This window comes from Alosa sapidissima, chromosome 3 (genome assembly GCF_018492685.1).
Source record: "Alosa sapidissima isolate fAloSap1 chromosome 3, fAloSap1.pri, whole genome shotgun sequence".
In the NCBI taxonomy this organism is placed as follows: Eukaryota; Metazoa; Chordata; class Actinopteri; order Clupeiformes; family Clupeidae; genus Alosa; species Alosa sapidissima.
The window spans coordinates 11,350,783-11,370,686 of record NC_055959.1 but is presented as its reverse complement, the minus strand read 5'-3'; the positions used below and the strand labels follow the sequence as shown (position 1 = coordinate 11,370,686).

General features: G+C 47.4%; 1 protein-coding gene across 4 annotated transcripts in view; it reads right to left on the bottom strand.

Annotated features, from left to right (window-relative positions):
* Positions 1 to 228: 228 nt before the first annotated feature.
* The window catches only part of LOC121704918 (protein MTSS 1-like), a 33,094-nt gene continuing 13,418 nt past the window's right edge, over positions 229 to 19,904 (bottom strand). The window contains exons 4-16 of one of the 4 annotated variants that reach the window (XM_042085465.1): positions 14,843 to 14,927; positions 13,374 to 13,465; positions 12,522 to 12,596; positions 11,366 to 11,389; positions 8,429 to 8,586; positions 7,876 to 7,983; positions 7,353 to 7,450; positions 6,852 to 7,071; positions 5,139 to 5,207; positions 4,496 to 4,750; positions 3,535 to 3,714; positions 2,900 to 3,068; positions 229 to 2,545 (exon numbers count right to left, since the gene is read on the bottom strand). In XM_042085465.1, coding sequence (XP_041941399.1) covers positions 1,914 to 2,545; positions 2,900 to 3,068; positions 3,535 to 3,714; positions 4,496 to 4,750; positions 5,139 to 5,207; positions 6,852 to 7,071; positions 7,353 to 7,450; positions 7,876 to 7,983; positions 8,429 to 8,586; positions 11,366 to 11,389; positions 12,522 to 12,596; positions 13,374 to 13,465; positions 14,843 to 14,927 — 2,165 coding nt within the window. In that variant the 3' untranslated portion in view covers positions 229 to 1,913. Of the gene's footprint in view, positions 2,546 to 2,899; positions 3,069 to 3,534; positions 3,715 to 4,495; positions 4,751 to 5,138; positions 5,208 to 6,851; positions 7,072 to 7,352; positions 7,451 to 7,875; positions 7,984 to 8,428; positions 8,587 to 11,365; positions 11,390 to 12,512; positions 12,597 to 13,373; positions 13,466 to 14,842; positions 14,928 to 19,904 lie in introns of all 4 variants that reach the window. The other 3 variants (XM_042085466.1, XM_042085468.1, XM_042085467.1) reach the window with 3 other exon arrangements.

Genomic DNA, 19,904 nt, shown 5'->3' with positions numbered 1-19,904 from the left:
ACTTAGTTAAGTTAGTAAAGTATTTAAAGTTAGTAAAGTATTTAAAGTCAAGAATATAGGTTTCTGAATCTCAGAGTATAATTGACAGGAGTAGTGAAAAGATAACGGATGTATTACACTGGGATGTCTAAAAATATTTCATTTAAATGGAATAACAGGACAAGCTACATCTTTGTGATAGGTGGCGACTCTGGCGAGGAAATAAAAAAAATCACACCCACACAAAACTCTTTAAACATAATTTTTTTTTTAATTGGTGCCAAAGCTGTGATTAAACGTGAAAATAAATAAACCATTGAATCTGGTAGAATGGAACATTTTAAAAGCAACAGGAGACTCACACAAAGGTCAGAGCACTAAATGAACAGGTCAAAAATGCAGATTCTTATAATCACTGATGTTGGCTTACATAAACAGTCTGTGGAAACTTTGAAACTACATATTTTCTTCAATATGATGCATTTGATAAAGGGTATGCTATATTCTCTATATATATCTATAGCTCGCACACAGCATTTCCATTGGGAGCTAAGGAAAATTTTAATAGCTTTGTTATTGCAGAACAATACCAACATTGATGCGTAAATTCAACTTGGCCAACTTCAGAAATCTACTAACCAATACATCAAAGAAGTCAGCTACGTAATTAATATGTTCTTAATACCATTTTGGATAGTTTATTTTTATTAATGTGTGCTTTAATATCACATTTGAATTCTTTTTACCTAAATTTGAATGCTTTAATACTCTGCCACCTATGAATTTAAACTGTGGATAATCTCTTCCAGGGGAGGAGAGATCATTTTATTTATCAACCTATAAAATTACAAAAAAACTATCTACACTATGTACAAAATTAAATCACAAATAAGGTACGGAGGTATGAGAGACAGTAGGTCATTTAAAAACACAATGAGTCTTTTTAGCGTTTCACGTTTGGCTAAATCACACCCTTACCAGCACAACTCTACTCTAAAACTGAACCAAAAACTGATGCAAAGGGGGGGGGGGGTCATTACAAACCAGTTCATGTACATCACAAAAGGTTTGTGTAGTAAACCATAGCTTATTTTGAGATAAACAACATTATAATATGTAATGCGCAGTTTACAGAGGTAAGGCGTCATGCATTCCTAATATTGAACAAAAAATTGCTCAAAACCGATAAGCAGAAGCAGTGAGTAAAATCTTTAGTGTCACCATCTGAAATCTTTTTCATCTTTATACAGATATCCATAGTTTTTTTTTTTCATTTCTGTTGCTTCTTTGTACCATTGTGACACAAACTGTACACATATTTTCTACCATAACATGTAAAATTATGAGCCAGCATATTGCTTTGAAAGAGGTCATTAATGATCTCTGAGTAAAAACTAACTGATTGAACTGCTGCACCATTGAATTGCTGCAATTCTAGCTAGGAATCAGCAGAGAGGATCAGGATCCATTTAAGCATCTAGGATGAGGATGGTACCTGCCACCTGCACAACCAGACTTGTTCAAGACACCACTGGAAAACGCCTCATGATACAGCACCTCAGGTGTTGGCCTCAGCTGCTTAAGACGACAGAAAGAGAAAAGTGATGGACTGATATACACAATTCCAATAAGGCGTCATTGCCCACGCTCAAATCATTAGGGTCCCAAGAAGTTCTTCCTGTCCCTGTTCCTAACCAGGTCTTTTGTGCTCTTCTAGGATAAATCACTATCATACATACTATAGCCACTGGTTGACCACAGAAAAAAACAACCAAAAAAGGTGGGCTATAATATTGTGATGGTTACACATGTAATCTACACACACATACAGTCTTACTGACTTATCAGCTGGACCCCTGTCTCAGTAAATTAGAGTCTTGTTTCTGGTGCCTCCTGTTGTACTGTTGTAAGCAGAGAGGCCTTCTGCTGCGCACTCAGGCAATGCGTGGAGCAGAGCGGTCACTGGTCATTGGAGTCTTTTTCAGTTTGACGCCGCGCTGAATAGCCAGCAGCATCGTGTCGCCCTGAGGGTCTGCGGGGTCCATCCCGTCCAGCAGCCCGTCGGAGCCCTTCCCCGTCTGAGCGACGGGAACAGGGGGGTTGGTGGAGGCCTGTCCACTCCAGGAGGACACCGGCAGGAGGCCCAGTTGCTCTCCTTCCCCCGAGGCCGGCGACTCCGGGCTGGGGGGGTCCTCATCCTCCTCCTCCTCGCTGGCCACGCAGCCGCCCTGACCGAAGCAGAGGCTGGGCAGAGTGTCCGGTGCCGCGGGGGTCCTCAGCGGGATGACGGGGGTCTTGATGGGGATGGGCCCCCCTCCCGAGATGGTGGCGCGCCGGCCCGACGGCTTGGTGGAGGGCGTGCGGCGGATGGTGGCCGTGCCGGGCGTGACTATGACCGGAACGGGACCAGAGGGGACGCCGGCCGTGGAGGCTGGCCGCTTGGTCTGGAACATGCGCCGGTAGGACTGGGTGATGTCGCTGTTGCGGGGGATGGTCGAAGACTTGTCAAAGTCCTGCTGGTCCACCTCCGGCTCCCCACCCATGGAGAAATAGTCATAGTCGGACACTAAAACAGATAGCCGAGAGACGGTGTGTGAGGAAAGCAATTGAATATCACTATACTGCTAGGCCAGCAGAATGCTTGTTTGTGCTTGTCTGTTTTTACATTGGATTAGACATATTTTGCTGTTTCTGATAGAGAAATGGCTGCCTATGTGCTACTGTTTGAACACATGTTTTTGCATGTGTCGCGTGACAGTGTGCATGTGGTTGAGTGTGTGCATGCAAGTGTGTCCATGGTTGCATGTGTGTGTGTGTGTGTACGTGTGCATGTGTGCATGAGAGTGTGTGTGTGTGTGTGTACGTGTGCATCATTGTGTGTGTGTGTGTGGGTGAGAGTGTGTGCGTGTGCTGGTCGTACTCTGTGAAGGGATGGTGTCCTCGGAGCAGCAGGGTGTGTTGGTCTGGGTGCTGTAGCCGCTGGAGCACTGCAGGGAGTCTCGGCTGGAGCCCTGGGCGTGTGCGTCCAGCTGCAGGCCACAGGAGAGGGCCAGCGCCAGCTCTGCATGGGGGTCTGGGTCCTCCGCAGGCTGGAGGAGGGACACACACAGACACATGTCAATTAGCCAGACTGCTGAATCCCCATACAAACTGTTTGGCCCCTACCATTAATTACATGCAAGCATATATTTATATACTTACATACATTTACATTACATTTTACATTTATTCATTTGACAGACACTTTAATCAAAGGCAAACAGCAAAAGAATAACATTTAAGCTACATACGCACACATAAAACACACGACAAACAAACTTCCACAAACCTACATGTACCAGCCAGTAAGAAGTCTCAAATTCATCTAACCTTAGGCACACATACATATACATACACAGAAAAGCCCAATGCCCCCCACCCCCACATAGCCAATACATACATGCATTCCTGCACAGACACACCCTGCTCTCTCTACTGCAAGGCTAGGGTTACTGGTATGGACGGATGCATGTGGCTGCATGAGTCCGGGTGTTTGTGGACATGCGTGGGCTTTACCTTGGGCATGGCGAGCATACGGCACACTCTGGGGGGCTGGTCAGTGGAGTGGCTGCTGGGGAGCGCTGGCTGAGCGGGGGCCGGAGGGGGCTCCATGCTCATACTCACACTCCCACTCTCCTTCTTCTTACGCAGCGTGTTCACCATGGGCTGGTCATAGGGCCCAGGCTTGGCCCAGTCCTACAGAGAAACACACACACACACACACACACACACACACACACAAACACACACACACACACACACACACACAATGTCATCATCCTTATGACACACATTTCAACAGCATTCTGTAGTTTCCACCACACAATAGGCCTATAATTAACCTATAAATAGCCTATAAAAGGTGAATACCATAGTAGTCATTCTGAGTACACCATCACATTGTGGGTAAAAGGAGAATCTCAGAGCTCAGTGAAGGTAATAAGCTTCTGACCTAAATGATATGTTTTGGGTTTCCATGTGCCTCATCTACACAAACTACTGGCAATGTGCTTCCAGAATATTCTATGGTGTGAAACTTCGTGATTAACATAAAAACACTGTATCATATCTCACACTTAAAGGACAACTCCGGCAATTTTTCACACAGATCTCTGTTTCTCTAGGTCACCGAGTACTGTCGGTACGGAAAAAAAACGAAAAGCCAGGCAGCTACAGTGCTACACTTTTGGGGCATCTTTAAAATCATCCCCCCAGAGAGTAGCTCTGTAACTGCCTGGCTGCTTTAGCTGTTGGCTGCAGCAACTTGAGCCCGGTAGCACCGTTTTTTTTTCTGTACCGACAGTACTCAGTGACCTAGAGAAACATCTATGTGAAAAATCACCGGAGTTCTCCTTTAACTCCATAAAGTCTGGCTATTCATGCTCTAAATTGCACATCGAGAGGCACCTGGAACCTCCCAGCTCGATGAGATGAGGAGGAGAAGCGGGGGAGGAGAATGGAGGAGCGGAGAACAAACCTTCCAGCTGGGGACCTTGGAGGAGGGGATGATGCCGGGGCCCAGGGTGCAGTAGTGGGGGTAGTCTGGGATGAGGGCGGACAGGGGCCGGGACCAGGAGCGCAGGGTGGACGAGGACGAGCAGGAGGAGGATGAGGGGGAGGCGGGGGGAGGGAAGGAGGGGTAGAGGCTGCTGCCGCCGCCACTGCCACCTCCACCCACCCCGGCCAGGTAGAGGGAGTCCGGCAGCCCGTAGTGCTCAAAGCCGTTGGTCAACTGAACATGGAGCGTGCATGGAGCATGGCACCCAATGACAGAAACAAAAAAACAAGAACAAAAGACAAGACACAAAAAATGAAGAAAGAACTAAAACAAAAATGAGCTGGCAATGTCAATGATGGTTCAAATAATGTCATGAAAAAAAAAACAACAAAACACAATACTGAAAGTAAAGATGAAGACACTTCCAAACAAACAACCGATTAAACAAACAAACATGAGTTAAACTGTGGTCATGTCCAACTCAAAGGTCATAAAATGAAAATAATAATGAGGTTTGTGATGAGTGAAGGAGAGCTAGCGACATGCTTAGGTTGTGACGTGAGCGGGACACTGGCCACATAGCCTTTTCTGTACAGTAGTTATGGGGAGGGGTTGGGGTCACCTTTTTTGCTGGGCTTCCAGAGCTGCCATCGGTGGCGTCAGGCGTGTCAGAAACTCCAGAGCTGCGGTGCTGAGAGCCATGCAGAGGGGAGCGGAACACAGGACACACACACACACACACACACACACACACACACACAGGACACACACACACACACACACAGGACACACACACACACACACACACACAGAGTGTTAGAAAGAGAAGGAAAAACGTCAGTACAGCAGACACAGCAAGAAAGCTCAAAGCCACACACGGATGCTGAGAGAAAAGGCCAGCGGGCAGTGGGCAGGAGTTAAGAGTCAGAGTTCTAGTTCGGCCAGCAGAGCGGGAGGTTACACTAGCCAGCTGACAGGATGCAGGTCTGGAGACCGCTCCATACGCACACAGACAGACAGACAGCTGGGGGCTCGGCCAGAGCCAAAGGATTTTCAGTCAGTCAGTCATGGAGTGAGTGAGTCAGTCTCCTGGGCTCCAGTGGAGCTGTGGAAACAGCAGCAGCGGTGGCCCGATGCACAGGTCCCAGATCAGACAGAGAGGCTCTAGGCAGAAGCACTGGGATCTGGACTGGGCCAGGGGGAGTGGGGATGGCTGATTGGGTGCTGGTGCACTCCGTGATATCCTTATTGGCAGTTGCCGTGGAAACCTCGAGGCAAGCGCGGCAGCACCAGCACAAGCGACCGCAGGTGCAGCCCGACTGCCAGTGGGGAGGAAGTGGCTAGTACGCCAAGCCGTGGTCACCTATCCAAAAAAAACTCAGCTCTTCACATGGTTGAGGAAAAAGGCCGAATGTTCTGCTCCCAAAACCTCAACCTCCTGAGCTTTCATTTGCCTCCAGGCTGTGAGGAGCACAGAGCACACTCCTGTCACCAGACATGAGGTCATGGGGGCAGTGAGGTGAAATGTGGGAGCCAGAGGAGGGACGTGACGAGGTGGGAGCGCCACTAGATTCTAGAATGTTGGATTGGGGGAGAGAGAGAAGGCCACTGAGGCTCATGGGAGGGGAAATAAGAAGGCCAAATAGGGCTCACGGCTTCAGGGTGATGAAGTTTCCCCATTCAAGACCCAGCAGAGGAGAGCAGGAGAGAGGAGGAGGAGAGGAGAGGAGAGAGAGGAGGAGACACAGGAAGTTCATGGCCTTGCTCTATCTGTGTGGGAAAAGGGAGCTCCATGCTTAACATAAGCAAATGTCACTGACATTATCTTGAACCCTATAGGCTCCCTAGTAGTTTCCATATATTGCCCTGTGATGGGACGCTGATATGAAGTATGGTAATGCGTTTAGAGTGCAGTGGGAATGTGGGAGGACTCCCCAGGCTCTGTTTATCAGACACATCCACCCCCAGAGAGGGGACGAGACAACACGAGACCAGGGGGAACTGGTTTACTGTTCCATGTCAGATAAGAGAACTCTTTCAGAGGAACACACTCCAAAATAGGGATATGAAGACATGAGGGATTTAGTTCACTTTTATTTTGGAAGTGAGGATTTTGCCACAGTAGTGACTAGTGAGTATAAAGCTCTCCACAGAGCTTCCTTTAAACAGTTAGCCTCGCAGCTCATTTGTATTAGTGAAAACACACTTCAAAATGACCGATCTTTGCTTTTCAAGCTGTACTTTCTTCACTTCATACAGCACTTTCCCGGAGCAGGGGAGAGTTTGTAACAGCTGTGCTAGCGGTACGTCCCGTGCTTGTGTTGTGACGTCTCACCTGTGTGCCGGTGTCCGCGGGCATGGGCGAGGGGGACTTGGACTGTCCGGCGTCCTGCGAGATGAAGCCGGAGTCGTGGGAGGAGATGGAGGCCAGGCGGTTGGAGGAGTGGGGTGGCAGAGTGCAGCTGCGGTACCGATAGTGCGGGGTACTGGTGGGCGAGTGCGAGTAGGAGCCACTGGACCGCGAATCGCTACTGGTCACACTGGTCAGACTGCCGCTGTAGGAATAGCAATCGCACACACACACACACACACACACACACACACACACACACACACACACACACACACACACACACACACACACACACACACACACACACACACACACACACACACACACACAAACACACAGCCACACAAACACACACAAACCGTTTTAGACCTGGAGGACTAATGAAGGGGAAACTGTCCTGTTCCACTCCACTGCTTCTTGGTCACCACATATACAAAAAGTATTCGTATGTGGAGCTGTGACTGTCACTTTGTGTGTGAGTACCTGCACATGCTGGACTTCCTGGAGACAGCGTTGCTAGGTGAGGACGGAGGGGTCTGGTAGGTCCAGTTGTAGTCGGAGCCTTTTAAGTCATGGATGACCTAGAGGTGGGGGCAGAGAGCATGTGTCAGTCATGTCAAAACTGGTTCTTGCATACTTTAAAGCACTCACTGAAAACATAAAGAATGCTACATGCTCAACTATGGTTAGTGATTAGTCATTTTGTTTCGTCTAGTGTGCAATCAGTTTAGGGGGATTTTGTATTATTATTATGAATGTGTAGGAAACAGAATATGACAACAACTGATAATGTGAAAGTTCACATCAAAATGGTTCAAAATCAAATAAACACTACATTTAGTTTATCCATAATATTTGTTTCATTTCGGTATGTAAACTAGTCTGACATGTATTGTGTAAAATCACTTTTTTGTAATGGACTAAGCTCTCATGATGTGTCAAAGCCTTGGAGAGCTGCCTGTTTTCAGTGCAGCCAATACGGCCGATAGGTCTGGAGTTCACCCACCTGCTCACTCGCAGCGGGCAACTTATGTGGGTCAATAGTCAAGGACTTCAGATCATCTGCAATAGTCTGCAGGTGGGTGATCTCTCCCAGCATGGACACCTCCTCATCCTGGAACACACAAACACAATTCTTCACAATCCGTCTGCAAAGGGCAAGAAAAACGTTCAAAGTTCTTAAATGTATGAACAATGATTATTACACTGGCGGTCTTGACATTTTCAACCCACAATCTTCACAATGTTCATTATGGCCTAGAATCCCTGCACAGGCACTGGCCTGTGGGGGATAGGAGTGCCACTGTGGGCGCAGACCAGAACGACCCAGAAAGCTATATGGTCTTTTCTGGACATTCTGCATTTCAGCAAGTTGCGTGTGTGTGTATGTGTGTGTGTGTGTGTGTGTGTGTATGTGTGTGGGTGTGGGTGTGGGTGTGGGGGGGTGCATGTGTGCATGCGTGTGTGGGTGAGTGCTTATGTGTGCGTGTGTATGTGTGTGTGTGTGTGTGTGTGCATGCGTGCGTGCGTGCGTGTGTGCACTCGGCTGCGTATCTCACCAGCACAGGCCTCAGCATGGACACAAAGGAGCAGAAGCGTGCGCGCTCCTCTATCAGGGCCCTCCTCACCGCCTGCTTCTCCGTCTCCTCCAGCAGCAGGTACTTATCACTCACGTCCTGCATGGCACAGTCCAGCTGGGGCTGGACGTCACCGCGGCCTGAGAGAGAGAGCGAGAGAGAAAGAGAGAGAGAAAGAAAGAGAAAAAGAAAGAGAGAACAAGAGAGAGAGTGAGTGAGCAAGAGAGAGCGAGAGAGAAAGCGAGATAGAGAGAAAGAGAGAGCGAGAAAGCGAGAGAGAGAGAAATAAACCATGGTCACACATTTTAATCTTATGATAGATGTGCTTCATATAATGGCATGACAAGTGTGACAGGTGTGGCGATAGAAATAAAAGCAATGATGGGTGCATTCTGCTCACTTTTAAATTTGTAAGGCAAACAAATGCAAATCAGACAACACTAATCAAAAAATGCATAATCACTATTTATCTTCAGGGAAGACAACATTTTAGGTGAGAGAATCGGCACAGCAGAAATGGCATCCCAATTTCAAAATAATGATCAACAACCTAAAAGTTGCAAAGCCTAATTTACAAGAGTGTACTTTCCAAGTGCCTGGTTCATTACCTCACCCTGGGCTTACTGTTGCCAAGGTTATTGGCACGCACCCAAGTGCCCACTGCTCCTCTCAAGGGCACGGTCAAAATATAAACACTCTCTCAGTCGGCCTTCAACAGGCCCATGTTTGGATGAACTGGTAAAGCTCGGTTCGTGCATTCTTTTCAAACTCTGAATAGGTCTAAAGCTTATGTACAAATCGGCACATGTAGTGATAAGTTAAGCCTGATGTTGGGGCTGAGGCGTATGGCAGAGAGACGGAGGAAAAGTGGCTAACGGTACGAGTGTGTTTTGTAGGATTAGCTCGTTTACACGAATGCTGACCCACATCTCGAAATCAAGAGTTCTCATAAATCCACCCAGGGCTTAATAAAGCGCGCTGGCCAGGTCAGAGAAGGGTAAATAATCACGTTTTAAACCGGTTTACCCCCTTCTCTTTGGAAAGGGTGTGCGAGGAGATGGAGCATGACAAGGGCCGACGAGAGCAAACAACCGCCAAGCAGCTCCTGACCCCTGGACCTCAGAGCTGTCCTCTGAGGGCAAACATGGCTTTGAAGTTCCCAAATATGCCATTAAAAGTTGTCATTCCCAGGAAGGCGGCTCGGTAGGTGGCACGGACTCAGACACATTTTTTTTTTTGTTGTCAGTGAGAAACACATGATGCGGTATTCCTCTCTGGCCAAGGAATGCACAGTCTTCCGTCTACAATAGCCGAGAGTCTGGCGGGAAAATGACATTCAGCACATGTTCTCAATTGCTCTGGTCATACCAAGCACTTAGAGTTCCCCACATGAAACGACAGTTTGGGTTACTGCTAAACCAAGGCAGAGCTGCTCTTATTATGTCTGTGTCCTTTTTATTAAATGCATCTAGATTGGAGTTTCCTTGTTTGAAACCACGGGAAGAAGAAGTGTGCTGTATGGGTCAGCAGCCGTCCAGTTTGTGGCTTTTATCATTTATTGTGGCCATTTTCTTAACTGTGGCAGAATTCCAAATAGCCATCGGTCCACCACAACGTTTTTGGTGAGAGGATGCAGAAAAAGATGATTGCCCATAATATGCCAACAATGTTAGCTTTTTTAAAAATTGGCTGATCATTGACGAGGAATGAATGACTCAAGCTGACTGTCTATAAACAGCTGAATTGTCCTAACGACATAATGATTAACAGATATATTATGGTTACACATAATTCCCCATCATCATCTAAGCAGAGGGGCATTATAACAAGATGTGACTCTTAAGTTCAGACACAAACCAAAACACTGAAAATGACTCCACGACACGGGAACCAGCATGCATGCGTCACAGCTGGTGCAGTACCGGGGCATGCTTGTTGACAAGACGTAACACAGACTGGCTGGGTGTTCATGACCGCGGGGGAGACAGAGCGTTCGTATGCAGACATGCAGAACACCACAACACAAACAGGACTGCGAGGGTTTGTGTACACACATCTGATAAGACGGGCACTGCAGGGGGGAGGGCAGCGGAAGGCCAAACGTGAACCCGCGTTAACTCCGGCGAACGGAGCTCTACGCTCTGCGCTCGCCAGGCAACATTCAGATGAGGAAGCCTCCGTGTGGAGAGCTGCCACCAAAGAGAGGTGTCAGGCGACAGCCTGCATTGCCACTAAAGCCTTACTTAGACTGCTTTACACTGTCTTGTTGTGGTTCACAAGATTGCTGTGATGTGACAAAAGCATCCTAAAGTCTAAATATAGCACTCTCTTGTGGCACATGTCGACACAAAGGGATTAAGCCTTTTAAAAGGTATATTAGGCTGGGTATGCCTGTTTAAAAATAACTTTAATCTTAGTTTTAAAGAAGTTTCGTGTTTGTGCACCTACAAGTAACATCCTACATAAATTGTCATCCCTCTGTTAGAGTGGACAAACTGGAGGCTATTTAACCACAATGACAAAATGAGACATTGTTATTTACATTTTGCAGGACATTTTAGAGTGGAACAACATGCCCTGGTGTTCTTAATTGCCCCTTGTCCATTCACTTGAGGAGGAAAACCAGCCCTGCAGAGACTAATTCAAACATTTACTCACTCCTCCTAGAGCTGGAATTGTACATGATTTGATTTCAGCTTTGTGTCATGAGTAGTGTACACGTATCTTGGCCTGAGTGGGATCCATGTGGAGAACACAGACTTGGATTGCTGCCATGTTAAATCTGATCAGCTGCTTGGTGCGAAACCCCCTCAGCTCCACAGAGGGAGGAGATGGGGGAGTGAGGAGGGGGGGGGGGGGGGGTGAGGAGCGGTGACGGGGGTTAGGGACAGTGGGGCGGGTGGGGGCTGAGGGACTTACCCATGGCATCAGCTGGAAACAGCACTGGCCGGGAGAAGGGAGAGTATGAGTGTAAAAGAGCAAAACAAATGAGATCAGATGTCTGAGTCACCATCCTCTAACTAGGTGAGTTTCCCTGGCAGGAGCCAAGCCTAAACGTTATTACAATAGACCTTGTGTAAGATATAGGCCTATAAAACTGAACAACATGCTTAATTGATTAACACCTGAAGGTGTGACTTCCTACCAATACATACTGTGGTGGTGAGTGTGGATGTTAAGAGATGAAGTGATTAGTGTGTTTGATAGTGAGGTCATGGTCACAACTGTCCCCTGTAAGGTGTTGGCCTACTGCATTAAAACTAGGCATTCTGCAGGTTGCTCTGAGACTCTTTTGCTGCACCTGTTCTGGCAAGTTCAGACACCACCTGGAACCTCAATCACCTGTCATTTCCTCTTTCACCTGTTTCCTCGTGCTTCTACCTGCCCTGTGCTGCCCACAACAGACCGCTCGCTCGCTCGCTGCCCTGGTTCCACTATATTCAGTCCACCCAGATCAAAAACCCCATGGCGATGTATATGCAAATGCTTTTGAGGCTTTGCAGATTTTTTTTCTAAACAGGCAGATGTGTTCAATGAAACGCCTATCTGTGGCAGAAAGTTCAGCTTGTGCGCCTTAAATATAGAAAGTGTCTTTCTCTAAAGTTGTGTCCATTTTGTGCCAGGGGGATTATTATTATAAATATTGTCGAACAAACAAAAATAGATTAAATAGCAAATAGATTACCAAGATTCCTCTGTAGCAAGAGATTTTCAGAACTTTTTGCAACTACTGAGAACTACTGCAAGAACATTTGTGGGATGATGCGGTCACATATTTTCATTTTAATTACTCAAAAACACACACACACAAAAAAACTCAAATAAGTTAGCAAATGGTCGAAAGTTCTTTCAAGTATTGTTATGGGCTAATTCATCACACTTTAGTGTCTGGCCCTTCCCACTGAACAAACTGGCTGACCTAGAACACATCTGTTTTCAGTGTTTCACGGTCACTGTGTCTCTCTATTGGGCAAACAGCTGGGGGCGTTTGTTTGCAGCCATCTGTTTGCTTAGGATGAAGATAGCTGAAATGACTGGGGGTGTGTGCAGGGGGTGACCTTCTTACTTCCTCTACCTTTTTTTGCCTTCTTCTGCAGCTTCAGGGTGTCGGAAGACTTCTTCTTGATCTCTTGTCTGGCCTTCTTATACTCTGTGAGATGCAGACACAACAGTTTCACCAGATTATGGAAAGCAGAAGTACACTCAACAACAACAACACAAATATGTAGGAAATCGTTCATGTGATTAAACAGCTGTTAAACGCAACATTTAAGCAATATTGCCAACGATGGGGGATGATGGTCTTTTAAACTAAGACGATTCCATGGGGCCTCACACTAAATATAGGTCATATGTAATCCTCGCCCTGACATATGTGCTCTGGCATTTGGGGATCATTTCATGTTTTAGCTTGAAATATAATAGTAAAGGGGCGTTCACACCAGGAACGATAACCACAACGATAACTATAACCATAACGATAAACACTGTCACACTGACCAACGATAAGCAAAGTCTCTCCTTGTGTTAATGAATGTGATGGCTAAAATGTGATGGGTATGGAATGGCAGTTAGTTTTTTCTCAAAATCGCTCTGAAAGTGATCCCCAACAATATCGTTCTTCATGTCGTTACAGTTTGTGTGAACGTCGTCATTCATATTAACAAGAACAACATTTTTTTATAGTTATTCTTGGTGTGAATGGCCCTTAATGGATGGCAGTTATTACCATTTTGAGTGGCCTTATTTGTCTTTTTCTGTACTACACTGTTCAATCCAGAAACCCCAAAGGAGCATTATAGACATAGATTATTAGAAGGCAAAAAACCTCTCACAATTACATATTTTTTAAATTGTCAATCGGTCACATTTAAGCAGCCAAGAGGAGAGCTAAGGAATGGCCGGCACAAGAGACTGGACAGCTCACCTTTGGCATGGTCTTTGTCAAGAGTGTTGGCCCCTTTCTTCCAGTCCTCTATGTGATCCTGCAGTGGGTTGATGAGGCAGTCTATGAGAGCCCTGTGAGGGAACACACATAGAAGACTTTGTAGCCTATGCCACCAGCCCATAACTATACCACATGCCTTCATCCAAGGGCACTCCCTGAGAAAAGAACTCACAGCCTGAGTTATGTTGTGTACAGCCCTGCTCTACCAATGGAGCTACATGCTATACGACTTCTAACCCACCACAAATATGACCTCACAAGGTCACAAGGAAGTGGTAGAAATCAGAAGATGCATTGGAGCTCAAATGTATCCTGAGATGGAGCAGTTGAATGTCTGACTGATTGGCCACTGCATCACTGTAGTGATGTTACCAGTGCGCAAGCCTGTGCCCGCCTGCCTGTCTGTCCACCAGTCTGCCCACCCGCCTGTCTGCCCACCCGCCTGTCTGCCCACCCGCCTGTCTGCCCGCCTGCCTGTCTGCCCACCTGCCTGTCTGCCCGCCTGTCTGTCTGCCCGCCTGTCTGTCTGCCCGCCTGTCTGTCTGCCCGCCTGTCTGTCTGCCCGCCTGTCTGTCTGCCCGCCTGTCTGTCTGCCCGCCTGTCTGTCTGCCCGCCTGTCTGTCTGTCCGCCAGTCTGCCCGCCTGTCTGTCTGCCCGCCTGTCTGTCTGTCCGCCAGTCTGCCCGCCTGTCTGTCTGCCCGCCTGTCTGTCGGTCCACCAGTCTGCCTGCCCACCTGTCTGCCCACCTGTCTGCCCGCCTGCCTGCCCGCCTGTCTGTCTGCCCACCCGTCAGCCTATCTGTCTGTCCCATGGCACTGTGTGACTCCAATGCAGGAATGAAGCGAAAATAGCAACTCCGTCTGCAGACTTTTATTTTAGTCTCTGATTTTCCTGCTCTCTCTCCCTCCATCCCTCCCTCCCTCCCTCTGTCTCCCACTCCCTCTCTCTCTCCATTCTCCAACAGCTCGACCACAAGTCTCTGATTTACAGTAACGGCAGCGGAGACGCAGGGTGAGCTCCCTCCAAAGTACCGTTCTCAAATTACACGCCTGTGAGCTGTGTGTGTAAGGGTGGCTCGAAGGCCGCCGAGAAGAGGCGGAAAAACCAGCAGGGCCTCCTGACCGTCTGAGACCTGAGTCCTTGCTTTAAGTTCCACTCCCATCGAGCCCTAAGTCAGATATCAGAGCGGGGTACAGTTTTTGGGATCAGAAAATGACCTGGACTCAAGTGTGGTACGGGTGCTGCGACCAGTTGCCGCCCCGCCCCCCCCCCCCCCCCCAAAAAAAAAAAAAATCAGCTTCGTCCTCTGTGCTCACTGCTGCATTTTGAAGGGGAGGGGGATTTGTAGACCTCCAGGCTCTTGTTTATCAGGAACATTATCCATTTACACATTGGTATTGAGGCGACAGAGTATTAAGAGAGGTGTTGGTGGGATGTGAATATGTTACATTGACAACTGCCGCAGTCTGGCCTCGATGCTTCTGTGCCTCATACACATCCTGGTCAGGGCCGAGCCGATGTCCCTGGTGCTCCCTGAAACACACACACACAAACATAGCCAGACAGTATTAATACCACACAGGGCCAATGTCTCTGATGCTCCCTGCAACACCAAACACAACCAGACAGTATTAATACCACACAGAGCAATAAGGTGATATTTAATTACATTCAAAAAGGTGTAGAAAACTAAAATATAGACACAACACATCATTAAACACAAAAAATGTCTGCAGTGAATCCTTTTTTTCTTTCAATAAGGGCAGTCTCTTAAGTCTGCCCCACATAAAACATCCTCTCTTCTCTTTGCTCTGATGGCATATTTCTTAAGACTGTTTTCTGCCTCAGACGTGCAGAATAAGCAGCAGATGCAGATGAACAGCGCCTATTCAAAATCACTTCCGCTGCTTAAACGGCTCTTAAGGCAGCTGAGGCTCATCTTACACAGATGAGGCACAGAAGCTGGACATAATGAACACACGTGAGTGATGCCTGTCTGACAGAGGGAGATGGAGAGAGGCCTGAGTTTGAGTTCACACTGGCTGGAGAGAGGAGGAGAAGAGACGGGAGAGCAGCTGTGTCTGTTGGATGTTCCACTGCGCTCCAGCCCAAGTTTCCAGACAGGCCAGGAGTGTGTGTGTGTGTGTGTGTGAGATGGACAAACATGTTGGAGTCAACACGTCTGGAAAAGCGACTTCACTCTGCATGGCATGCCGCTGACCTACAGCAGACACCTTCACGTGACTGGAGAAGTGCTTAACATCTCACACACACACACACACACACACACACACACACACACACACACACACACACACACACACACACACACACACAAAGGTTTGGCCCCAATTAGCCGACAACTTGGTTGTGGAAAAACAAGTTAACATGATTTCACTTCCAAAGAAGATTCAAAGATTCAAAAGAGTTTCTCTTTTATGCTTTTCCCCAAACTAAAAACCTAAAATATTAAATGATGTAAAAAAGAAAGATGGGGGGGGGGGGGGGTGGGCAAACCTCATGAATGCTTTCCGTCTTGGGTCAATCAGTGCGTTGTATTCTTTCTACACGAGCCCACAGTCCGTCTATTCAGGCCGGCTCCCTTCATACAGTCTCCCTCCCTCCCACAGAGGGCCTCAGATAGTCTTACTTTTGTTTCCGCTCCTCGGCCGGCCAGCACAATACACACAGACCCGGGACTGTTCCAGCCGGAGAGGAGCGGAGTGGAGCGCTGCCGCTGCTGCTCTCCTGACATTTCACTTGTTGTTTGTGACTTCTGGGCGCGCCGGTCCTCAGAGATAAATACTGCTTTTCAGGAGCCGCCCGCTACCACGACCACTGCCGCCGCTGGCCTGTCATGTGTGAGTGCACAGTGGCAGAAACACTACACTGCACGCTCACACTTACACTCCTGTCTCCGCACTTCCCTCAATGGCTGACCGCTCTGGGAGGGGGGGGGGGGGGGGAGCTCCCTATAAATAAAGCAGCTTTCCTGTTTTAATTGCGTGGAGGATTACGGCGGGTTTAGGCAAACGCCCGTGTGTCAAATCCACACTAATGCCATTCATCAGGAGAGCGTTCTGTCTCGGGACGGATAACGATCTCTGGTCACGTCTATCAGCTACCATCACAAATGTCGTTTCAGAGTGCAAACTGAAAATGACTTGCGCACATGGAAGCAATGAGGCGTGGGCCAGTGTCTCTTACCAAGGGACAGACTTGTTCTTATCTCAGAGCTTCTGATGGCGGCAGAAACAAAGAGTACACACACGCCCACACACACGCGCGCACACACACACACACACACACACACACACACACACACACACACACACACACACACACACACACACACACACACACACACACACACACACACACACACACACACACACACACACACACACACACACACACACAGAGTACAGTGGTTTGGTTATGGTATGGGATTTGGCAGACGCTTTTGTCCAAAGCGAACTTAGGTTTTACACTGTACATGTCACAGTGACTAGTAATATTCTAATAACCACTACTCAAATTCCCATATTGGAAAGCTCCTCAGTATTGTTGAACAACATTGCACTACATAATGCCGTTAAGAAAGAAAACAAATGTAGCAAACTTTATTATACCGCAATCCTTTTTCCATACCTTCAGGATACCATCAAAGTCTAGTGATCTTAAGGTAGGTACGCAAAGGAAAATTTACTTCAACTGACCACAATTACGGTTTTCCTGAAATTTCAGTTGGCAATCACTGCTTCTATTATGGTACATCAGTATTCCAAAACAGTAGACCCAACAATGTCACAACAACTTATCTTTTACGATAACAGCACAATGACTGCAACACAACAACCATCTACTGGAATTCTTCCTTAATGAGACCGCTGGACGCCCAATTGAACAAATCTGCCGGGTTTCGGAGCCAGATAAGCCCAACTTGAAAGAGCACCTGGCCGTGTCATTTCAGATGGGCTGAGTTCAGTTCTGCAGATCACAACCCCCCCCCCCCCCCCCCCCTCAGCACAGATGTTCTCCATCTCCACAGGCCCTACCCCCAGAGAAGGCCCTTGTGCGCAACAGCAGCCAGCCGCCCATTTTGTTGCTAATTACAGGAACAGAGCCAGAGGCTGCTGGGTAGTTCGCACACACACACTCACGCACGCACACACAACTCAGCAGCAGATCTTTAGCCAGGAGCTAATGCCCCTGGGCCTTGAGACCCTGAACCCCCTTCAGTGCTTCAGAGAGCAGCTACCGCTTCCACACACACACTCCCTTTAAAAGCCCTCAGCAGCGTAGGCAGGGCCTGCTGGCTCTGGTTGACCACGGCTGGCCTCTCCGCACCTGAGCTACATTTGGTTCGTGCCTGAAAACACCGTGACGCTCGCTGCCCCTGTAGTCCAGGACACGAGCACAACAAACTCAGAGCAGATGGACTTCATACGGGTCTGCTCAAGACTTAAGTCCCCCCAAGAGGACGCTTCTTTTCTCTCGCATGTTGACCTTTAAACTTTAAGGTTCGTCTTTAGTCCAAGCTTCAGTCTTTAGACAAGATGTCTTTTGAGCTTCTTCACCTGCAAAATACTTGTCTGTCTGTTTTTGCCCATTTTGTGAGCAAAGTGCAACAAATGCAAAGCTTCTAGTTTTTAAATGAGAGATTGGATTTTTAGTGTTCCCTGTACTGGTCCTTGGCACGGCCACATTAGGGTCATTCGGACACATAGGGACTTTTTGCAGAATTTATATAAAGTCGAGATCATAACAAGCTGGTCATAGTTCAGAGGGCCAGGAGTCTCTGGCCAGCGTGCTATCTAACTCTTGCTTCCTGCCTTTTGTTATCTGAATGAAGAGGTTTCAAATGTCCACTGCTGTGATATACACAGCCAATGAGCACGTCTTCCTTTTCGCTTGAATGGTCAAGTCACAAAGAGAGACAATGCAGACCCCTTCAAGCGTTAAAAAGATAGAGATCTGTACACATACCATACGGACACATACAGATTGGTCCCACAGCAACACCATTAAAGCTACTTTCTCATTTGTTTGTTGCATTTTAGCACCCAAAAATATCGACCAGTTCACAATAATACAGGGTTGAATAAGTAAAAACCACATCATTTCAGTGCTTTTATGTAGGCACAGCTTCGTTAAAACCAGAGGATGATGATTGCTAGATGAAAGTAATCATGAAACTTGTGTGTGTGTGTGTGTGTGTGTGTGTGTGTGTGTGTACTTCTACTCCAATAAAACCATAAAACAACACTAAAACACTAAGAGTCAGGCCATGACAGATGGTTTCGGTTATCAATCATGTTGACCCTAAAAAACAACTTGGGCACATGCCTTCTCATGCAGTGTATTTGACACATCGGTGTGAGGCCAGTTCTGCTGGGGCCAAAACAAGGTGGCTGATTCACAGAAAACTGAATGGCACTTTTCAATAGGGCTCAGCTACGTAGTCAGCTACACGTTTTGGCCTGCCTGGCAAGACAAGGCCACCCAAGCCATTCTCTAATGATTCATTACCATTAATTAAAGCCAGTGAGAAACACTCTCCAACATGCCAGCTCCACTGTTCCCCAGCCCAATTAGGGAAGGGGGGGGGGGTCCTTGTGTCAGTAGGGGCAGAGTGCCTTTAGGCCACCCACGGTCACCCACAGAGTGAGAACAGCACGCATCATCCACCGTCACCCCAGTGGACAGTGTGTGTGTGACAAACTTCCCTCAGTGGACAATTTGCCACAAATGTGTCACAGCTCCCATACGTTAGCCTCTCGTTCTGACATTGTTTTCAGCTCCCACAACTTCAGCTCATTAAAAACATGAATAAATGATGCCAGAGTAACAGGAGGAGGAGCACAAGAGTCCAAACTAAGGCCAGGGCCAGCATGGCTTTTTACGTTCCACTCCATGCAACTAGGGCGTACTACTGCAGATATACACCCATACACTCAACGCCAACAGAAACATGGAACCTAGTAGCAGCTTTGAGACAAAAGTGTTTGAAATAACATGCTGCCACAAGTACCTAAAACCTTGGGAATGGTCAAACTCTGAGGAATATTTTTGTTCAACTACTAAAAATGACACTCTGGCATTATGTTTAATTTTGGAGATGTATTTCTGGGCCTCCTCCTAAACTGGTCATACATTAAAGGGGCCAAGACACAGAGCCAAGGGATAGGTCCTTTCAGTGCAATGAACTAGGAAGATGAGTAGACCTTGACTGAAAAGCCACACTGATTTCAGCCATCTTTATTAGATGAACCTGACCTGATGATATCAGTCAGCGAACCTCTGGCATTTATTCAGTTAGAACCCGTTTCTTGTTTAGAGCCAGTGAACCCAGGGATATAACACACCAGAGGCATGTCAGTAGACTATGTGATAATTCTGGCTTAGGGAGAAACATAACACATCTGGATTATGCCGAATTACCGGCACTCAATGACAAACTGGCATCCGGAGATGTCAACAAGACCTTAAATCCAACAAATCTGCAAT